The 16,858-nt window shown below is 45.7% G+C and overlaps 1 protein-coding gene across 3 annotated transcripts in view; it reads left to right on the forward strand.

Annotated features, from left to right (window-relative positions):
- The first annotated feature begins 795 nt into the window (after window positions 1–795).
- Window positions 796–16,858, forward strand: part of LOC139227683 (long-chain fatty acid transport protein 2-like) — a 63,149-nt gene continuing 47,086 nt past the window's right edge. For all 3 annotated transcript variants that reach the window (XM_070858625.1, XM_070858627.1, XM_070858626.1), the window contains exon 1: window positions 796–1,294. In XM_070858625.1, the coding sequence (XP_070714726.1) occupies window positions 820–1,294 (475 nt within the window). In that variant the 5' untranslated portion in view covers window positions 796–819. The remainder of the gene's footprint in view (window positions 1,295–16,858) is intronic.

Below are 16,858 nucleotides of genomic sequence, written 5' to 3' on the forward strand. Positions count from 1 at the left end.
CTGTCTGTAGTGTGTGTGTGTGTGTGTCACTGACCTGTGTAGTGTGTGTGTGTGTCACTGACCTGTGTAGTGTGTGTGTTACTGACCTGTCTGTAGTGTGTGTGTGTGTGTTACTGACCTGTCGGTAGTGTGTGTGTGTGTGTGTATTACTGCCCTGTCTGTAGTGTGTGTGTTTTACTGACCTGTCTGTAGTGCGTGTGTGTGTGTGTGTTACTAACTGCAGTGTATGTAGGCACCTTTAGTAATGACTTCACTACACAGGGTGAGATACTTAAACTGTACAGACCTGTAGTCCTTTATTTGCAGCTCCTGAGTGCAGACAACAAGCTGTGTGTTCCTTTTTATACTGGGTTACCTCCCTTAGGTTTCCAGCACCATCTGGTGTACAGGCACGGGTACATTCAGTGTTGCATAACAGTGTTACAGACATCACACAGTAAACAGGCATGCATACACAACACTGACCTGTGTAGTGTGTGTTACTGACCTGTGCAGTGTGTGTGTGTGTTACTGACCTGTTTGTGCAGGTAGCAGTACCATGAACCACTGAAAGTTGAGTTGATGATTAACTTCCATCACGAGGTAAGTGACAGGTTGTTGGATGGAACCAAATTCTAAATATCTGCATATGCTCGCAGTGTGCATGGGCACAATGACCTTAAACTGAGTAGATTATTGATCGTGAGGAGCACTTTGTTTCTTGTTTTTGTGAACCCGGATAGCACTCCGCCCACCCCCTGGAGGCTGGGCCTTAAGCTGAGTCGGAGCACCAGGGCTGTGATTTACCTCGCCAGACCCCCGGACAGTGGTTAGACCACAATGTCCACTTTCTACATCCTGCTGGCCGGCTCGCTGCTGGCTGCCCTCCTGTTCAGGACTTTCTGTCCCTACTTGTGGCGGGACTTGAGAGTAACGCTGAGAATGTTTGGCTTCGGTTTGAAGTTCTCTAGTTACGGGAGGAGGAAGCCTCCCGTCACGTTGGTGGACGTGTTCCTGCAAAAGGTGCAGAAATGGCCCGACAAACCCTTCGTGGTGTTCGAGGGGCGAGTGCTGACCTACTCTGAGCTGGACAGGCTCAGTAACAAGCTGGGCAGGGCGGTGCAGGCTCGGGCCGGGCTCAGGCAGGGAGACTGCGTGGCCATCTTGCTGGGGAACCAGCCCCTCTTCGTGGCCCTGTGGCTTGGACTCGCCAAGCTGGGCTGCCCCGTCGCATTTCTCAACTACAACATCCGAGGCAAGTCCCTGCTCCACTGTTTTCAGCGCAGCGGAGCCCAGGTGCTGATCGCAGGTTCAGGTGAGCTGCTTCAAACTCTTTACCCACAGAATCAGAGACCCTTACAACACACGAAGAGGCACTTGGGCCAGTCGTGCCTGTGGTACTTGTCCAACTCCCTTTTAACATAAAGACAGTAGAGAGAAAGGATCCTTCTTGGAGGATCAGGAAGTAAAATCAGAATCAGTGTGGGTGGAGATAAAACAATGGCTGGGGGCAGTATATAGGTCCCCGAACAGTAGCTATGCCGTTGGACAGAATATTAATCAAGAAATAGCAGGAGCTTGTAATAAAGGTAATGCGATAATCGTGGGGGACTTTAATCTTCATACAGACTGGACAAATCAAATTGCCAAAGGTAGTCTGGAGGACGAGTTCATGGAATGCATTCGGGATAGTTTCCTAGAACAATGTCGGGGAACAGGCTATTTTCGATCTAGTATTCCGTAATGAGACACGGTTAATTAGCAATCTCATAGTAAAGGATCCTCTAGGGCAGCGTGATCATAATACGATAGAATTTCACGTTACATTTGAGAGTGACTTGCCTAAGTCGAAACAAGAGTCTTAAACTTAAATAAAGCCAGTTACATAGGTACAAAGGGCGAATTGGCTAAGGTAAAAAATAGATTACAAGGTGTGGCAATGGATAAGCAGTGGCAAGCATGTAAAGAAATATTTCATAATTCTCAACAAAAATACATTCCATTGAAAGTGATCCAGCTGTGGCTAACTAAAGAAGTTAAGGATAGCATTAGATTAAAAGCAGAAGCTTATAATGTTGCGAAGAATAGTAATAAGCCTGAGGATTGGGAGAGTTTCAGAAACCAGCCAAGGGTGACCAAAAAATTGATAAAAAGAGAAAAAATAGACTGAGAGAAATCTAGCAAGAAATATAAAAACAGATTGTAAGAGCTTCTACAAGTATGTAAAAAGGAAGAGAGTAGCAAAAGTAAACATCGGTCCTTTAGAGGATGAGGCAGGAGAAATTATTATGGGAAAAAGGAAATGGCAAAAACATTATTTTGTATCTGTCTTCACAGCAGAAGATGCAAAAAGCATACCTAAAATAGTGGGGAACCAAGGGTCTAATGAGGGTGAGGAACTTAATGTAATTAATATAAGTAGAGAAAAAGTACTAGAGAAACTAATGGGACTAAAAGCTGACAAGTCCCCTGGACCCGACGGCCTACATCCTCGGGTTCTAAAAGGTGGCTGCAGATATAGTGGATACATTGGTTTTGATCTTTCAAAATTCCCTAGATTCTAGAACGGTCCTAGCGGATTGGAAGGTAGCAAATATAACACCACTATTCAAGAAAGGAGGAAGAGAGAAAACAGGGAACTACAGGCCAGTTAGTTTGACATCAGTTGTCGGGAAAATGCTGGAATCCATTGTTAAGGAAGTGGTATCAGGGCACTTATAAAATCATAACATGATTCGGCAGGGTCAACATGGTTTTATGAAAGGGAAATCATGTTTGACAAATGTATTAGAGTTCTTTGAGGATGTAACAAGGAAGGTAGATAAAGGGGAACCAGTGGATGTAGTATATTTGGATTTCCAAAAGGCATTCGATAAGGAGCCACATAAAAGGTTATTACACAAGATAAGGGATCATGGGATTGGAGGTAATGTATTAGCATGGATAGAGGATTGGTTAACGAACAGAAAACAGAGAGTAGGGATAAACAGGTCTTTTTCAGATTGGCAGGCTGTAACTAGTGGGGTGCCGCAAGGTTCGGTGCTGGGGCCTCAGCTATTTACAATCTATATTAATGACCTAGATGAAGGGACCGAGTGTAATGTATCCAAGTTTGCTGACGATACAATGCTGGATGGGACAACAAGATGTGAGGAGAACACAAAGCGTCTGCAAAGGGATATAGATAGACTAAGTGAGTGAGCAGTAAGGTGGCAGATGGAGTATAATGTGGGGAAATGTGAGGTTATTCACTTTGGTAGGAAGAATAGAAAAACAGACTATTTTTTAAATGGTGAGAAACTTTTAAATGTTGGTGTTCAGAGAGATTTGGGTGTCCTTGTGCAAGAAACACGACAGCGAGCATGCAGATACAGCGAGCAATAAGGAAGGCAAATGGCATGTTGTCCTTTATTGCAAGGGGGCTGGAATATAAGAGTAAGCAAGTCTTGCTACAATTGTACATGGCCTTGGTGAGACCACACCTAGAGTACTGTGCACCGTTTTGGTCTCTTTATCTAAGGAAGGATATACTTGCCGTGGAGGTGGTGCAACAAAGGTTCACTAGATTGATTCCTGGGATGAGAGGACTGTCTTACATAGAAACATAGAAATTAGGTGCAGGAGTAGGCCATTCGGCCCTTCGAGCCTGCACCGCCATTCAATAAGATCATGGCTGATCATTCAACCTCAGTACCCCTTTCCTGCTTTCTCTCCATACCCCTTGATCCCTTTAGCTGAAAGGGCCATATCTAACTCCCTTTTGAATATATCTAATGCACTGGCCTCAACAACTTTCTGCGGTAGAGAATTCCACAGGTTCACAATTCTCTCAGTGAAGAGGTTTCTCTTCATCTCGGTCCTAAATGGCTTACCCCTTATCCTTAGACTGTGACCCCTGCTCCTGGACTTCTCCAGCATTGGGAACATTCTTCCTGCCTCTAACCTGTCCAGTCCCGTCAGAATTTTATATGTTTCTATGAGATCCCCTCTCATTCTTCTAAACTCCAGTGAATACAAGCCCAGTCGATCCAGTCTCTCCTCATATGTCAGTCCTGCCATCCCAGGAATCAGTCTGGTGAACCTTTGCTGCACTCCCTCAATAGCAAGAATGTCCTTCCTCAGATTAGGAGACCAAAACTGAACACAATATTCCAGGTGTGGCCTCACCAAGGCCCTGTACAACTGCAGTAAGACCTCCCTGCTCCTATACTCAGATCTTCTAGCTATGAAGGCAAATGGCTTGTTTGGCTATGAAGGCCAACATGCCATTTGCCGCCTTCTTCGCCTGCTGTACCTGCTTGCCAACTTTCAGTGACTGATGTACCATGACACCCAGGTCTTGTTGCACCTCTCCTTTTCCTAATCTGTCACCATTCAGATATTCTATCTTCCTGTTTTTGCCACCAAATTGGATAACCTCACATTTATCCACATTATACTGCATCTGCCATGCATTTGCCCACTCACCTAACCTGACCAAGTCACCCTGCAGCCTCTTAGCATCCTCCTCTCAGCTCACACCACTACCCAGCTTAGTGTCATCTGAAAACTTGGAGATATTACATCAATTTCTTCATCTAAATCATTAATGTATATTGTAAATAGCTGGGATCCCAGCACTGAACCCTGCAGCACCCACTAATCACTGCCTGCCATTCTGAAAAGGACCCATTTATTCCGACTCTCTGCTTCCTGTCTGCCAACCAGTTTTCTATCCACGTCAGAACATTACCCCCAATACCATGTGCTTTAATTTTGTACACTAATCTCTTCTGTGGGACCTTGTCAAAAGCCTTTTGAAATACACCACATCCACTGGTTCTCCCTTGTCCACTCTACCAGTTACATCCTCAAAAAATTCTAGAAGAGTTGTGAAGCATGATTTCCCTTTCATAAATCCATGCTGACTTGGACCGATCATGTCACTGCTTTCAAAATGCTCTGCTATTTCATCTTTAATAATTAATTCCAACATTTTCCCCACCACCGATATCAGGCTAACCGGTCTATAATTACCTGTTTTCTCTCTCCCTCCTTTTTTAAAAAGTAGTGTTACATTAGCTACCCTCCAGTCCATAGGAACTGATCCAGAGTCGATAGACTGTTGGAAAATGATCACCAATGCATCCACTATTTCTAGGGCCACTTCATTAAGTACTCTGGGATGCAGACTATCAGGCCCTGGGGATTTATCGGCCTTCAATCCCATCAATTTCCCTAACACAATTTCCTGACTAATAAGGAGTCCCTTCAGTTCCACCTTCTCACTAGGCCCTCGAACCCCTAGTATTTCCGGAAGATTATTTGTGTCTTCCTTAGTGAAGACAGAACCAAAGTATTTGTTCAATTTGCCTGCCATTTCTTTGTTCCCCATTATAAATTCACCTGATTCTGACTGCAAGGGACCTACATTTGTCTTCATTAACCTTTTTCTTTTCACATATCTATAGAAGCTTTTGCAGTCAGTTTTTATGTTCCCTGCAAGTTTCCTCTCATACTCTATTTCCCCCCTCCTAATTAAACCCTTTATCCTCCTCTGCTGAATTCTAAATTTCTCCCAGTCCTCAGGTTTGCTGCTTTTTCTGGCCAATTTATATGCCTCTTCCTTGAATTTAACACTATCACTAATTTCCCTTGTTAGCCACAGTTGAGCCACCTTCCCCGTTTTATTTTTGCTCCAGACAGGGATGTACAATTGTTGAAGTTCATCCATGTGATCTCTAAATGTCTGCCACTGCCTATCCACCATCAACCCTTTAATTATCATTTGCCAGTCTATCTTAGCCAATTCATGTCTCATACCATCGAAGTTACCTTTCCTTAAGTTCAGGACCCTAGTCTCTGAATTAACTGTGTCACTCTCCATCTTAATTATTAGTCCTCTCTCATTACACATCACCCAGTCTAGGACGGCCAGCTCTCTAATTGGTTCCTCGACGTATTGGTCTAGAATACCATCCCTAATACATTCCAGGAAATCCTCCTCCACCGTATTGTTACCAGTTTGATTAGCCCAATCTATATGTAGATTAAAGTCACCCATGATAACTGCTGTGCCTTTATTGAACGCATCCCTAATTTCTTGTTTGATGCCATCCCCAACCTCACTACTACTGTTTGGTGGTCTGTACACAACTCCCACTAGCGTTTTCTGCTCTTTGGTATTCCGCAGCTCCACCCATACAGATTCCACATCATCCAAGTTAATGTCCTTCCTTACTATTGCGCTAATTTCCTCTTTAACAAGCAAAGCTACCCCACCTCCTTTTCCTTTCTGTCTATCCTTCCTGAACGTTGAATACCCCTGGATGTTGAGTTCCCAGCCTTGGTCACCCTGGAGCCATGTCTCCGTAATCCCAATTATATCATATTCGTTAATAGTTGCCTGCGCAGTTAATTCGTCCACCTTATTACAAATACTCCTTGCATTGAGACACAGAGCCTTCAGGCTTGTCTTTTTAACACTCTTTGTCCCTTTAGAATTTTGCTGTAATGTGGCCCTATTTGATTTTTGCCTTGGATTTCTCTGCCCTCCACTTTTACTTTTCTCCTTTCTATTTTTTGCTTCAGCCCCCATTTTACTTTCCTCTGTCTCCCTGCATAGATTCCCATCCCCCTGCCATATTAGTTTAAACCCTCCCCAACAGCACGAGCAAACACTCCCCATAGGACATCGGTTCCAGTCCTGCCCAGGTACAGACCGTCCATTTTGTACTGGTCCCACCTCCCCCAGACCGGTTCCAATGTCCCAGGAATTTGAATCCCTCCCTCTTGCACCATTCCTCAAGCCACGTATTCATCTTAACTATCCTCCTGTTTCTACTCTGACTGGCACTGGTAGCAATCCTGAGATTACTACCTTTGAGGTCCTACTTTTTAATTTAACTCCTAGTTCCCTAAATTCAGCTTGTAGGACCACATCCCATTTTTATCTATGTCGTTGGTACCTATATGCACCACGACAACTGGCTGTTCACCCTCCCCCTGTAGAATGCCCTGCAGCCGCTCTGAGACATCCTTGACCCTTGCACCAGGGAGGCAACATACCATCCTGGAGTCTCGGTAGCAACCGCAGAAACACCTATCTATTCCCCTTACAATAGAATCCCCTGCCACTATAGCTCTCCCACTCTATTTCCTTCCCTCCTGTGCAGCAGAGCCACCCACGGTGCCATGAACTTGGCTGCTGCTGCCTTCCCCCGATGAGCCATCTCCCCCAACAGTACCCAAAATGGTGTATCTGTTTTGGAGGGAGATGACCGCAGGGGACCCCTGCACTGCCTTCCTATTCCTGTTCTGCTTGATGGTCACCCATTCCCTACCTGCCGTTTTAACCTTTACCTGCGGTGTGACCAACTCACTAAATGTGCTGTTCACGATTCTCAGCATCGCGGATGCTCCAGAGTGAATCCATGCGCAGCTCCAGTGCCACAATGCGGTCTGTCAGGAGCTGCAGCTAGATACACTTCCTGCACACATAGTCGTCAGGGACACTGGAAGCGTCCCTGATTTTCCACATAGCACAGGAGGAGCATAACACGGGTCTGGGCTCTCCTGCCATGACTTAACTCTTAAATTAATTTAATTTGGCAACAATGCTAAAGGTTACCTACTGATAAGGAAAAAGAAAAATACTCACCAATCCACCAGCCAATCACTTACCCGCTTGGCTGTGACGTCACACTTCGATTTTTAAAAAACTTTTTGTCCCTGCACCAGCTGGCTCCTCCGACTCTTGGGCCACTTTTATGGGCCTCTCGATCCCCCCGCTCCTATTCCTGCGGCTCCTCCGACTCTCGGGGCCCCTTTTATGGGCCTCTCGATCCTCCCGCTCCTCTCCTTATGATGAGAGATTGTGTACAATGGGTCTATACTCTCTGGAGTTTAGAAAAATGAGAGGTGATCTCATTGAAACATACAAGATTCTGAAGAGGATTGACGGTAGATCCTGAGAGGTTGTTTCCCCTGGCTAGAGTGTCTAGAACTAGGGGGGCACAGTCTCAGGATAAGGGGCCGGCCATTTAGGACTGAGATGAAGAGGAATTTCTTCACTCAGAGGGTTGTGAATCTTTGGAATTCTCTGCCCCAGAGGGCTGTGGATACTGAGTCTCTGAATATATTCAAGGCTGGGATAGATAGATTTTTGGAGTCTTAAGGGAATCAAAGGATATGGAGATCGGGCAGGAAAGTTGAGTTGAGCTCGATGATCAGCCATGATCTTATTGAATGGTGGAGCAGGCTCGAGAGGCGTATGGCCTACTCCTGCTCCTATTTCTTATATTCTTAAAATTATTGATGGCATCAGCTTCCACCACCTTTTCATGTCCAGCGTTCTAGATAACACCAACTCTGAATGGAAAAAAAACTGTTCTCCCCTCTAGATCTTTTTCCAGTGATTTTGAATCTATGATCTCTGGTTATTGACCCACTCGCCAGAGGGAATCGTTTTTCCTTATTTATTCTATCAAAACATCTCATCATCTTGAAAACATCCATTGAATCACCTTCCAACCTTCTCTGTTCCAAGGAGGACAGTCCTAACATTTCCAACACCTCTCTTCATGACTGAAGTCCCTCGTCCTTGGTAAACCCCCCTCTGTGCCTGTTTTAAGGCCTTTACATCTTCCTGAAGTGTGGATCACAGAATTGTCTGCAATACTCTAGCTGACGCCTAACCAGTGATTTATAAAGTTCGTGCATGATCTCTGCTTTTATATTCTATTTCTCTATTTATAAACCCAAGGAACCCATATGCTTTTTAACCACCTTATCAACTTGCCCTGCCACCTTTAAGGGATTTTTGCATTTGAAAATCAAGGTGTCTCTGCTCATCTACACTTTTCAAAACCATGCTACTTATAGTATACTATCTTTCCACATTAGTTCTTCCAAAGTGCATCACTTTGCATTGATCTCCATCGGCCCATTTCACCATCCTGTCTGTCGTGCTGAAGTCTACAACTATCCTCGTCATAATCTACTATCTTGCCAAGTTTCATATCATCTATAAACTTTATAACACTGCTCCCTACATCCGAGTCTAAGTTGTTTTATACATTTTAAAAACAGTAATGGATCTGTTATATATGTATACTTGTATTTACTCTGTACAGCCACCAGAGGGATCACCCCCTGGAGTCCCAAGGAATCCCATAATCCCTTGGGAGCACAGGTATTTAAGGAGGCTTCACAGGTTGGAAAGGCACTCTGGAGACCTGCAATAAAAGACTAAGGTCACACTTTACTTTGAGCTCACAGTGTTCAGTCTGACTCTTTCTCCATACACAACAACTGGCGACGAGATACAGATAGCGAACCCAAAGATGCAGAGAACAGTGGGCATCTGGAGAAATTCTCGGAGGGAGATGATTGGGAAACTTTTGTGGAGCGACTCGACTAATACTTCGTGGCCAATGAGCTAGATGGGGAAGAAAGCGCTGCCAAATGAAGGGCGATCCTCCTCACCGTTTGCGGGGCACCAACGTATGGCCTCATGAAGAATCTGCTCACTCCAGCGAAACCCACGGAGAAATCGTATGACGATTTGTGCACATTGGTCCGAGAGCATTTGAACCCGAAGGAAAGCGTTCTTATGGCGAGGTACCGGTTCTACACCTACAAAAGGTCTGAAGGCCAGGAAGTGGCGAGTTATGTCACCAAGCTAAGTCGCCTTGCAGGACATTGCGAATTTGAAGGGCATTTGGACAGATGCTCAGAGACTTTTTCGTACTTGGCATTGGCCATGAAACCATACTTTGCAAACTTTTGACTGTAGAGACCCGAACCTTGAGTAAGGCCATAGCGATAGTTCAAGCGTTCATTGTCACCAGTGACGATACGAAGCAAATCTTTCAGCACACAACTGCTGCTACAAGTACTGTGAACAAAGTGATGTTGTTTTCGAATCGTAACGAACAGGGCAGGTCACACATACCTGCAGCTACATGTCCGCAGATGTCTGAGTCCACCATCAAGGGTGATGAATGCAAGGCTATTAACACCTTGTTGGCGCTGCGGGTGTGATCATCGTTTCCATTCATGCCGATTCAAAGAGTACATTTGCAAGGGCTGTGGAACAATGGGACACCTCCAACGAGTGTGCAGGCGAGCTGCAAAGCCTGTTAAACCTGCAAACCGCCATGTTGCAGAGGAGGACAGATCCACGGAGAATCACGATGAACCAGAGCCTCAGATGGAGGAGGCAGAGGTACATGGGATGCACACATTCACCACGAATTGTCCCCCGATAATGCTGAATGTTGAACTAAATAGACTCCTGGTGTTAATGGAGCTGGACACGGGCGCGAGCCAGTCCATCGTGGGCATAAAGACTTTCGAAAGGTTGTAGTGCAACAAGGCCTCAAGGTCAGTCTTAACTCCAGTTCGCACGAAACTAAGAACTTACATGAAAGAACTGATTCCTGTAATTGACAGTGCTACCTTAAAGGTCTCCTATGATGTAACGGTGCATAAGCTACCACTCTGGGTGGTACTGGGTGATGGTCCCAAGCTGCTCAGCAGGAGCTGGCTGGGAAAGACACGCTGGAACTGGGACGATGTCCGAACGCTATCGTCCACTGACGACACTTTGTGTGTCCAGGTCTTAAACAAATTTCCTTCGCTGTTCGAACCAGGCATCAGGAAATTCCAAGGAGCAAAAGTGCAGCTCCACCTAATTCCGGGGTAGCAACCCATCCATCACAAGGCGAGAGCAGTACCGTACATGATGAGAGAAAGGGTAGAGATTGAGCTAGACTGGCTGCAAAGAGAGGGCATCATTTCCCCGATCGAATTCAATGAGTGGGTCAGTTCTATCGTCCCAGTCCACAATGGAAATGGCACCGTCAGAATCTGTGGTGATTTACAAAGGAACTATCAATCATTTCTCCCTGCAGGACCAATACCCACTAGCAAAGGCCGACGACTCTTTGCAACGCTGGCGGGAAGAAAGACGTTCACGAAGCTGGATCTGACTTCAGCCTACATGACGCAGGAACTGGAGGAATCATCGAAGGCGAAGACCTTGTTCTGCCAGAGGGACAAATACAAGGCATTGTGGCAACACCCTCCTCCAAGCACTGGCACCTGCATGTCTATGTCATCGTATGAGCCAGGGATCGCAAGGATGTGCGCATCACCCGTGCCATGACAGGAGCTGGTGACTGCTGGATGGACCACCGCCTAATCTGATCCATGATCGACATCAACATAGCCCCAAAGCGGAGGGGGCAGCAGAAGCAGAGCCGCAAAAAAGTCAATGCCGGAGCACTTAAGGACCCAGCTAAGAGAGCCCTATACAGTCAGCGCCTTACAACTAACCTGGCGTGCCTTGACAAACCCGAGACGCAGAATGCCCACAGTGCTTGGTCTGCCCTTCAGGCTACCATAACCAATGCCTGCAAAGAGACACTCAGTTACTCAACCAGGAAGCACCAGGATTGGTTTGATAAGAATGATCAGGAGATCCAAGAGCTTATAGATCGCAAGCGCAGGGCATTTCTGAGCCTTAACAACCCAATGCGGGAGCAGCAAAACAGCATTACAGACGGCTCAAGGCTGAGGTCCAACAAAAAACCCAGGACCTGAAGAACAGGTGGTGGATGAAGAAAGCACAGGAGATACAGCAGCTGGCCGACAGCCATGATGTGCGAGGATTCTTCATCGCAGTCAAGGCCACATACGGACCAATCTCCCAAGGCTCCACCCCACTGCTGGCCAAGAACGGGGAAACACTCATCAAGGACACCGAGGCAGTCGGGGCCCACTGGAAGGAGCACTTTGAAGATCTCCTCAATCGAGACTCTACTCCATCCCGCAGCATGCTACCTGCCACCACATCAGTGAGACCCCAACACTGCATGAGGTAGAAAAAGCCATAAGACAGCTTAAAAACAACAAGGTTATGGGTGCAGACGGAATCCCTGCTGAGGTATTAAAGTATGGCGGAGAGGCACTGCTGGCACAAATACATGACCTCATCTCTCCTCTGGAGGGAGGAGAGCATGCGAGGAGATCTCGGAGACACAATAATCATGACCATTTTTTAAAAAGGAGAGAAGTCTGACTGCGGCAACTACAGAGGAATCTCCCTGCTATCAACCAATGGAAAAGTTGTCGCTAGAGTCCTCCTCAACCGTCTTCTTCCTGTGGCCGAGGAGCTCCTCCTAGAGTCACAGTGCGGATTTCGTCCCTTACGGATCACAACGGACATGATTTTTGTAGCGCAACAACTGCAGAAAAAATGCAGAGAACAGCGCCAGCCCTTATTCATGGCCTTCTTCGACCTTACAAAGGCCTTTGACACTGTCAACCGCGAGGGTCTATGGAGCGTCCTCCTCCGTTTCGGATGCCCCCAAAAGTACGTCACCATACTCTGTCTGCTCCACAACGACATGCAAGCCGTGATCCTTACCAACGGATCCATCACAGACCCAATTCACGTCCGGACCGGGGTCAAACAGGGCTGTGTCATCGTCCCACCCTCTTCACAATCTTTCTCGCCGCCATGCTCCACCTCACAGTCAACAAGCTCCCCGCCGGAGTGAAACTAAACTACAGAACCAGTGGGAACCTGTTCAACCTTCGCCATCTCCAGGCCAGATCCAATACCACCCCAACCTCTGTCGTCGAGCTACAGTACGCGGACGACGCCTGCGTCTGCGCACATACAGAGGCTGAACTCCAGGACATAGTCATGTATTTACTGAGGCGTACGAAAGCATGGGCCTTACGCTAGACATCCGTAAGACAAAGATCCTCCACCAGCCTGTCCTCACCGCACAGTGATCAAGATCCACGGCGTAGCCCTGGACAACGTGGACCATTTCCCATATCTCAGGAGCCTCCTATCAACAAGAGCAGGCATCGACGATGAAATCCAACACCGCCTCCAGTGCGCCAGTGCAGCTTTGGTCGCCTGAGGAAAAGAGTGTTTGAAGACCAGGCCCTCCAAACTGCCACCAAGCTCATGGTCTACAGGGCTGTAATAATACCTGCCCTCCTGTATGGCTCAGAGACATGGACTATGTACAGTAGACACCTCAAGAGAAATATCACCAACGATGTCTCCGCAAGATCCTACAAACCCCCTGGGAGGACAGACGCACCAACATCAGTGTCCTCACTCAGGCTAACATCCCCAGCATTGAAGCACAGACCACACTCGATCAGCCCCGTTGGGCAGCCACCTAGTCTGCATGCCATCGAGTGGTCTCGCCTTCCCACCCTTCACCTGGGGCTTTGTTATGGACCATTGTCCAGCTAACGGTTGCTATCTTTCTCCCATCAGTGGGATTAGTTGTGGCTTGCCATTTAGTCATTTGGGAACACTTGCTGCGTCTCATTTCTGGTCCTTTAGTCTCATTACTCACTAGGCATATTATACCCTCAGGATTTCCTATTCTGGGAGTAATGCTTAGGAAGGGAGGCTGACTGTTATTATTATAATTTGGCTGGTACCATCCCTGGAAAGTTGTAAGTTTATACCCTGATGATCTCCATTCTGTTTGCTCCTTCGTTTCTGACAGCTTGGTTAGGTTTGTCCTATTTTGCGCTATCAACCATTCTACCATTTCTGATTCGTTAAAGGGGACAGATCTTAGGGGAATACCCCCTTTGGAGTGGACAGGTACATGGGAACATATCCAACAACTTGACAAGTTTCTTTCTTGAGCATACTTATGACTCAGTGCCATAAATACGTTTACTTGCAGTTCCCTTCGGTGGCGGGTCTGTACCCCTGGTATAATCAATAATGCAAAGTAAAACCCTGTCAAGCCCAGCACCATCAGTCCCCATAGTCCATACAGTTCCTTATTCAGTCTTCCTTTTTCTGTTCCTCTGGTTCCTTCTTCCCTTCCTCCTGGTCGGGTGCCCTTTTGCAATGGGACACATGGATCCATGTTAGTCTTTCCTTTACCTTGATTGCAGTATTAGTCGCCAGCAAGACCTGGTATGGTCCTTCGAATCTTGGCTGTAGACTGCTTTTTCTTTTAAAGATTTTGATGTAAACGAATTTCCCGGGCTCCAGGTTATGACACTTCCCTTCCGCTGGCTTGACTTGAGCTTCCTTTACCTGTGAATGAAAGCTGGAAATACATTTGGTTAGTGCAATACAATAATTCAACATATTTTCCTCCATTTTGTGGATATCCATTTGTTTTGCAGTAAATGGTGCTGTAAAAAGTAGTTGTTGGGGATGTCCCATAACTATCTCATGCGGTGACAGGCCTGTTGTTCTGTTGGTTGCAGATCGCATTACCATCAAAGCTAAGGGCAGCAGTTCTGTCCATTTCAGTCCAGTGTCATTGCATAATTTTGCCAGCTTATTTTTAAGCATTCCATTATATCTTTCAACAAGTCCAGCTGATTGTGGATGATAACTGCAATGAAAACGTTGATTAATCTGCAAAGCTTTACACATTTCTCTTATAACAGTTCCCGTGAAATGTGACCCGTTATCACTAGAAAGCTTAGCAGGGATTCCGAAGCGCGGTACGATTTCTTTTAACAAACATTTAGCAACAGTAGTGGCATCGGCCTTTTTACATGGAAAGGCTTCAATCCATGTCGAGAACACATCTACAATAGCTAATACATACTTGAATCCCATACACATAGGTAATTCAATAAAATCAGTAAATGTACAAAAGGCCCGACTGGATTTGGGTGGGAGGCAGATTCTACCTTTTCCGTCTTACCCGGATTCATTGTCTGACAGGTAACACAATTTTCACAGATTTGTTTTGCAATTGCCGAAATACCTGGTGCATACCAAGTTGCCAAAATATAATCTGCCATTCCCCCCTTTGCCTGCATGTGTGAATGTATGAACACATCGGGCAATCCATGGAAGTAAGGATCTGGGCGCCACCACGCGGCCGTCGTGGTGAACCCATATTCTTTCTGGATTTTTATAACATTGATCCTTCGTCCAGGTCACCACCTCCTCCATACTGGCCTGTGTCTGAAAGGCCAGCACGTCATTAATAGTGGGTGGTGGGTCTGAGCAATTATTTTTTCCTCAGTGGGAACAATGACACCTGCATCCCCCCTTTTGACAGAGCTACTGCCTTAGCTGCATTATCAGCTCTGGCATTCCCAAGTGCCACCTCATTCGACTGGCCTGTATGTGCTTGGCATTTGATAATGGCAAGTTTCAAGGGGCATTGAATGGCTCTCAGGAGATTTTCTACTTGTTCTGCATTTTTGATAGTGGTTCCTAAAGAAGTCTTCCAAATTTGTCCATAGTCATGTGATGCCCCAAAAGCATACCTGGAGTCAATGTAGATATTAATTGTTTGTCCTTTAGCCAGAATACAGGCTCGAGTTAACGCAGACAATCCGGCTTGTTGGGCTGAAAAGGAGTCTGGAAGAGAGGCTGTTTTGACAACATTAAACTGGGTTACAATTGCATAAGCCGCTCTAGGTTGGCCCCTATCATTTCGTAAGGCTGATCCGTCAACATAGTACACTAGATCAGGGTTACACATTGGTACATCTGTTAAATTGATACGTGGTTTAGTCACTAATTCGGTTACCATTTCACATGAATGGGGATCGCCGTCTTCTTCTGCGGGGAGTAGAGTGGCTGGAGTTAAGGTAGTACATCTTTTGATGATAAGGTTCGGATTTGATAACAGTTTGACTTCATACTTAGTGGTTCTTGCAGAAGTTAGGTGTTGGGTGGCACATTTAGTAAATAAAATCTCGACAGGGTGTGGGATATATAAAACGGTTTGATGATTTAGAGTTATTGTCTGAGCCTGTTGTACAGCGTAATAAGCTGGTGCCAACGAAGGAAGACATCCTGGTAGTCCGCGTGCCACTGGATCTAGTTGGGCACTGAAATACACTACCAGTCGCTGCCTGTCCCCATGTAACTGAGTCAAAACAGATTGTGCAAAACCCGACTTGTGATGAACAAATAAGTTGAATGTCTTAGTGTAATCTGGTAATCCCAAGGCTGGTGCTGAAGTGAGGGACTGCTTAAGACTCTGGAAAGCATTCCGGAATACTTCATTCCAAATCCTTCTTTAAGCATTGTGAGAATATAGTAGATTCATTCACAGCTCGTAGGTCTTGGACAAACCTCCATTTGTCACTATTGGGCTTCTGAACCGTAAGAATCGGTGTGTTACATGGACTTCTCATTTATGCTTATAGTGATTCACAGATCACAGAATGTAAAGTATTTGTTTTATATTTTATTAAAAGGCTTCCAAACCCAAGATTTTTCCAATACACCCAAAATGTTGATCAAGGAGATCACCTGAAATATCTCAAAATCCCAATTCAACTATTGTACTGCCACTCTTTATCTAAAAAACCAAATCCTCTTACCGAGCTAGAAGCTTTCGCATCAAGATTTTATACCAAGGGCAATGGGAGCGTACTCCCCCAGCCTGCAGCCTCAAGAGACCCACAAAGGCTTTTGTTTTTAAAAAAAAAAGGCATTACAACTTCCCTTCCCCGTTCTTTATCTCACTCCTAGACTAAATTTATGTCTTTCAACCCAATGTAATCAATGATTGCGTGTCTTCTTTCGACAAGTAAGTGAGCGTGTCAAATAAATTCTCTTTTTTTTTTAACCGGGACCATGTCTCAACAAACCTATCCTTTGTGCATTTCCTAGCTCCGTAACTTCTCATCCGAATAAATCCACACCTGCGTTTCTAACTTAAAATGTCTTAAACTTCCCACATACAGGACAACACTATGAAGGGTTAAAAAAAAAACTTCACTCTGTTTGAAAAAGTGGGTGGAGTTAAAACAAACAGGCAGTTGCACCACCTTTCCAAACAGGTTTCCAAACACATGAGAAAAAAAACACAGAAGCACTCTCATTCAAAGACAGACATTCACAAAAGTCTCTCTCCAT

Source organism: Pristiophorus japonicus, chromosome 17, assembly GCF_044704955.1.
Source record: "Pristiophorus japonicus isolate sPriJap1 chromosome 17, sPriJap1.hap1, whole genome shotgun sequence".
NCBI classification, from domain to species: Eukaryota; Metazoa; Chordata; class Chondrichthyes; family Pristiophoridae; genus Pristiophorus; species Pristiophorus japonicus.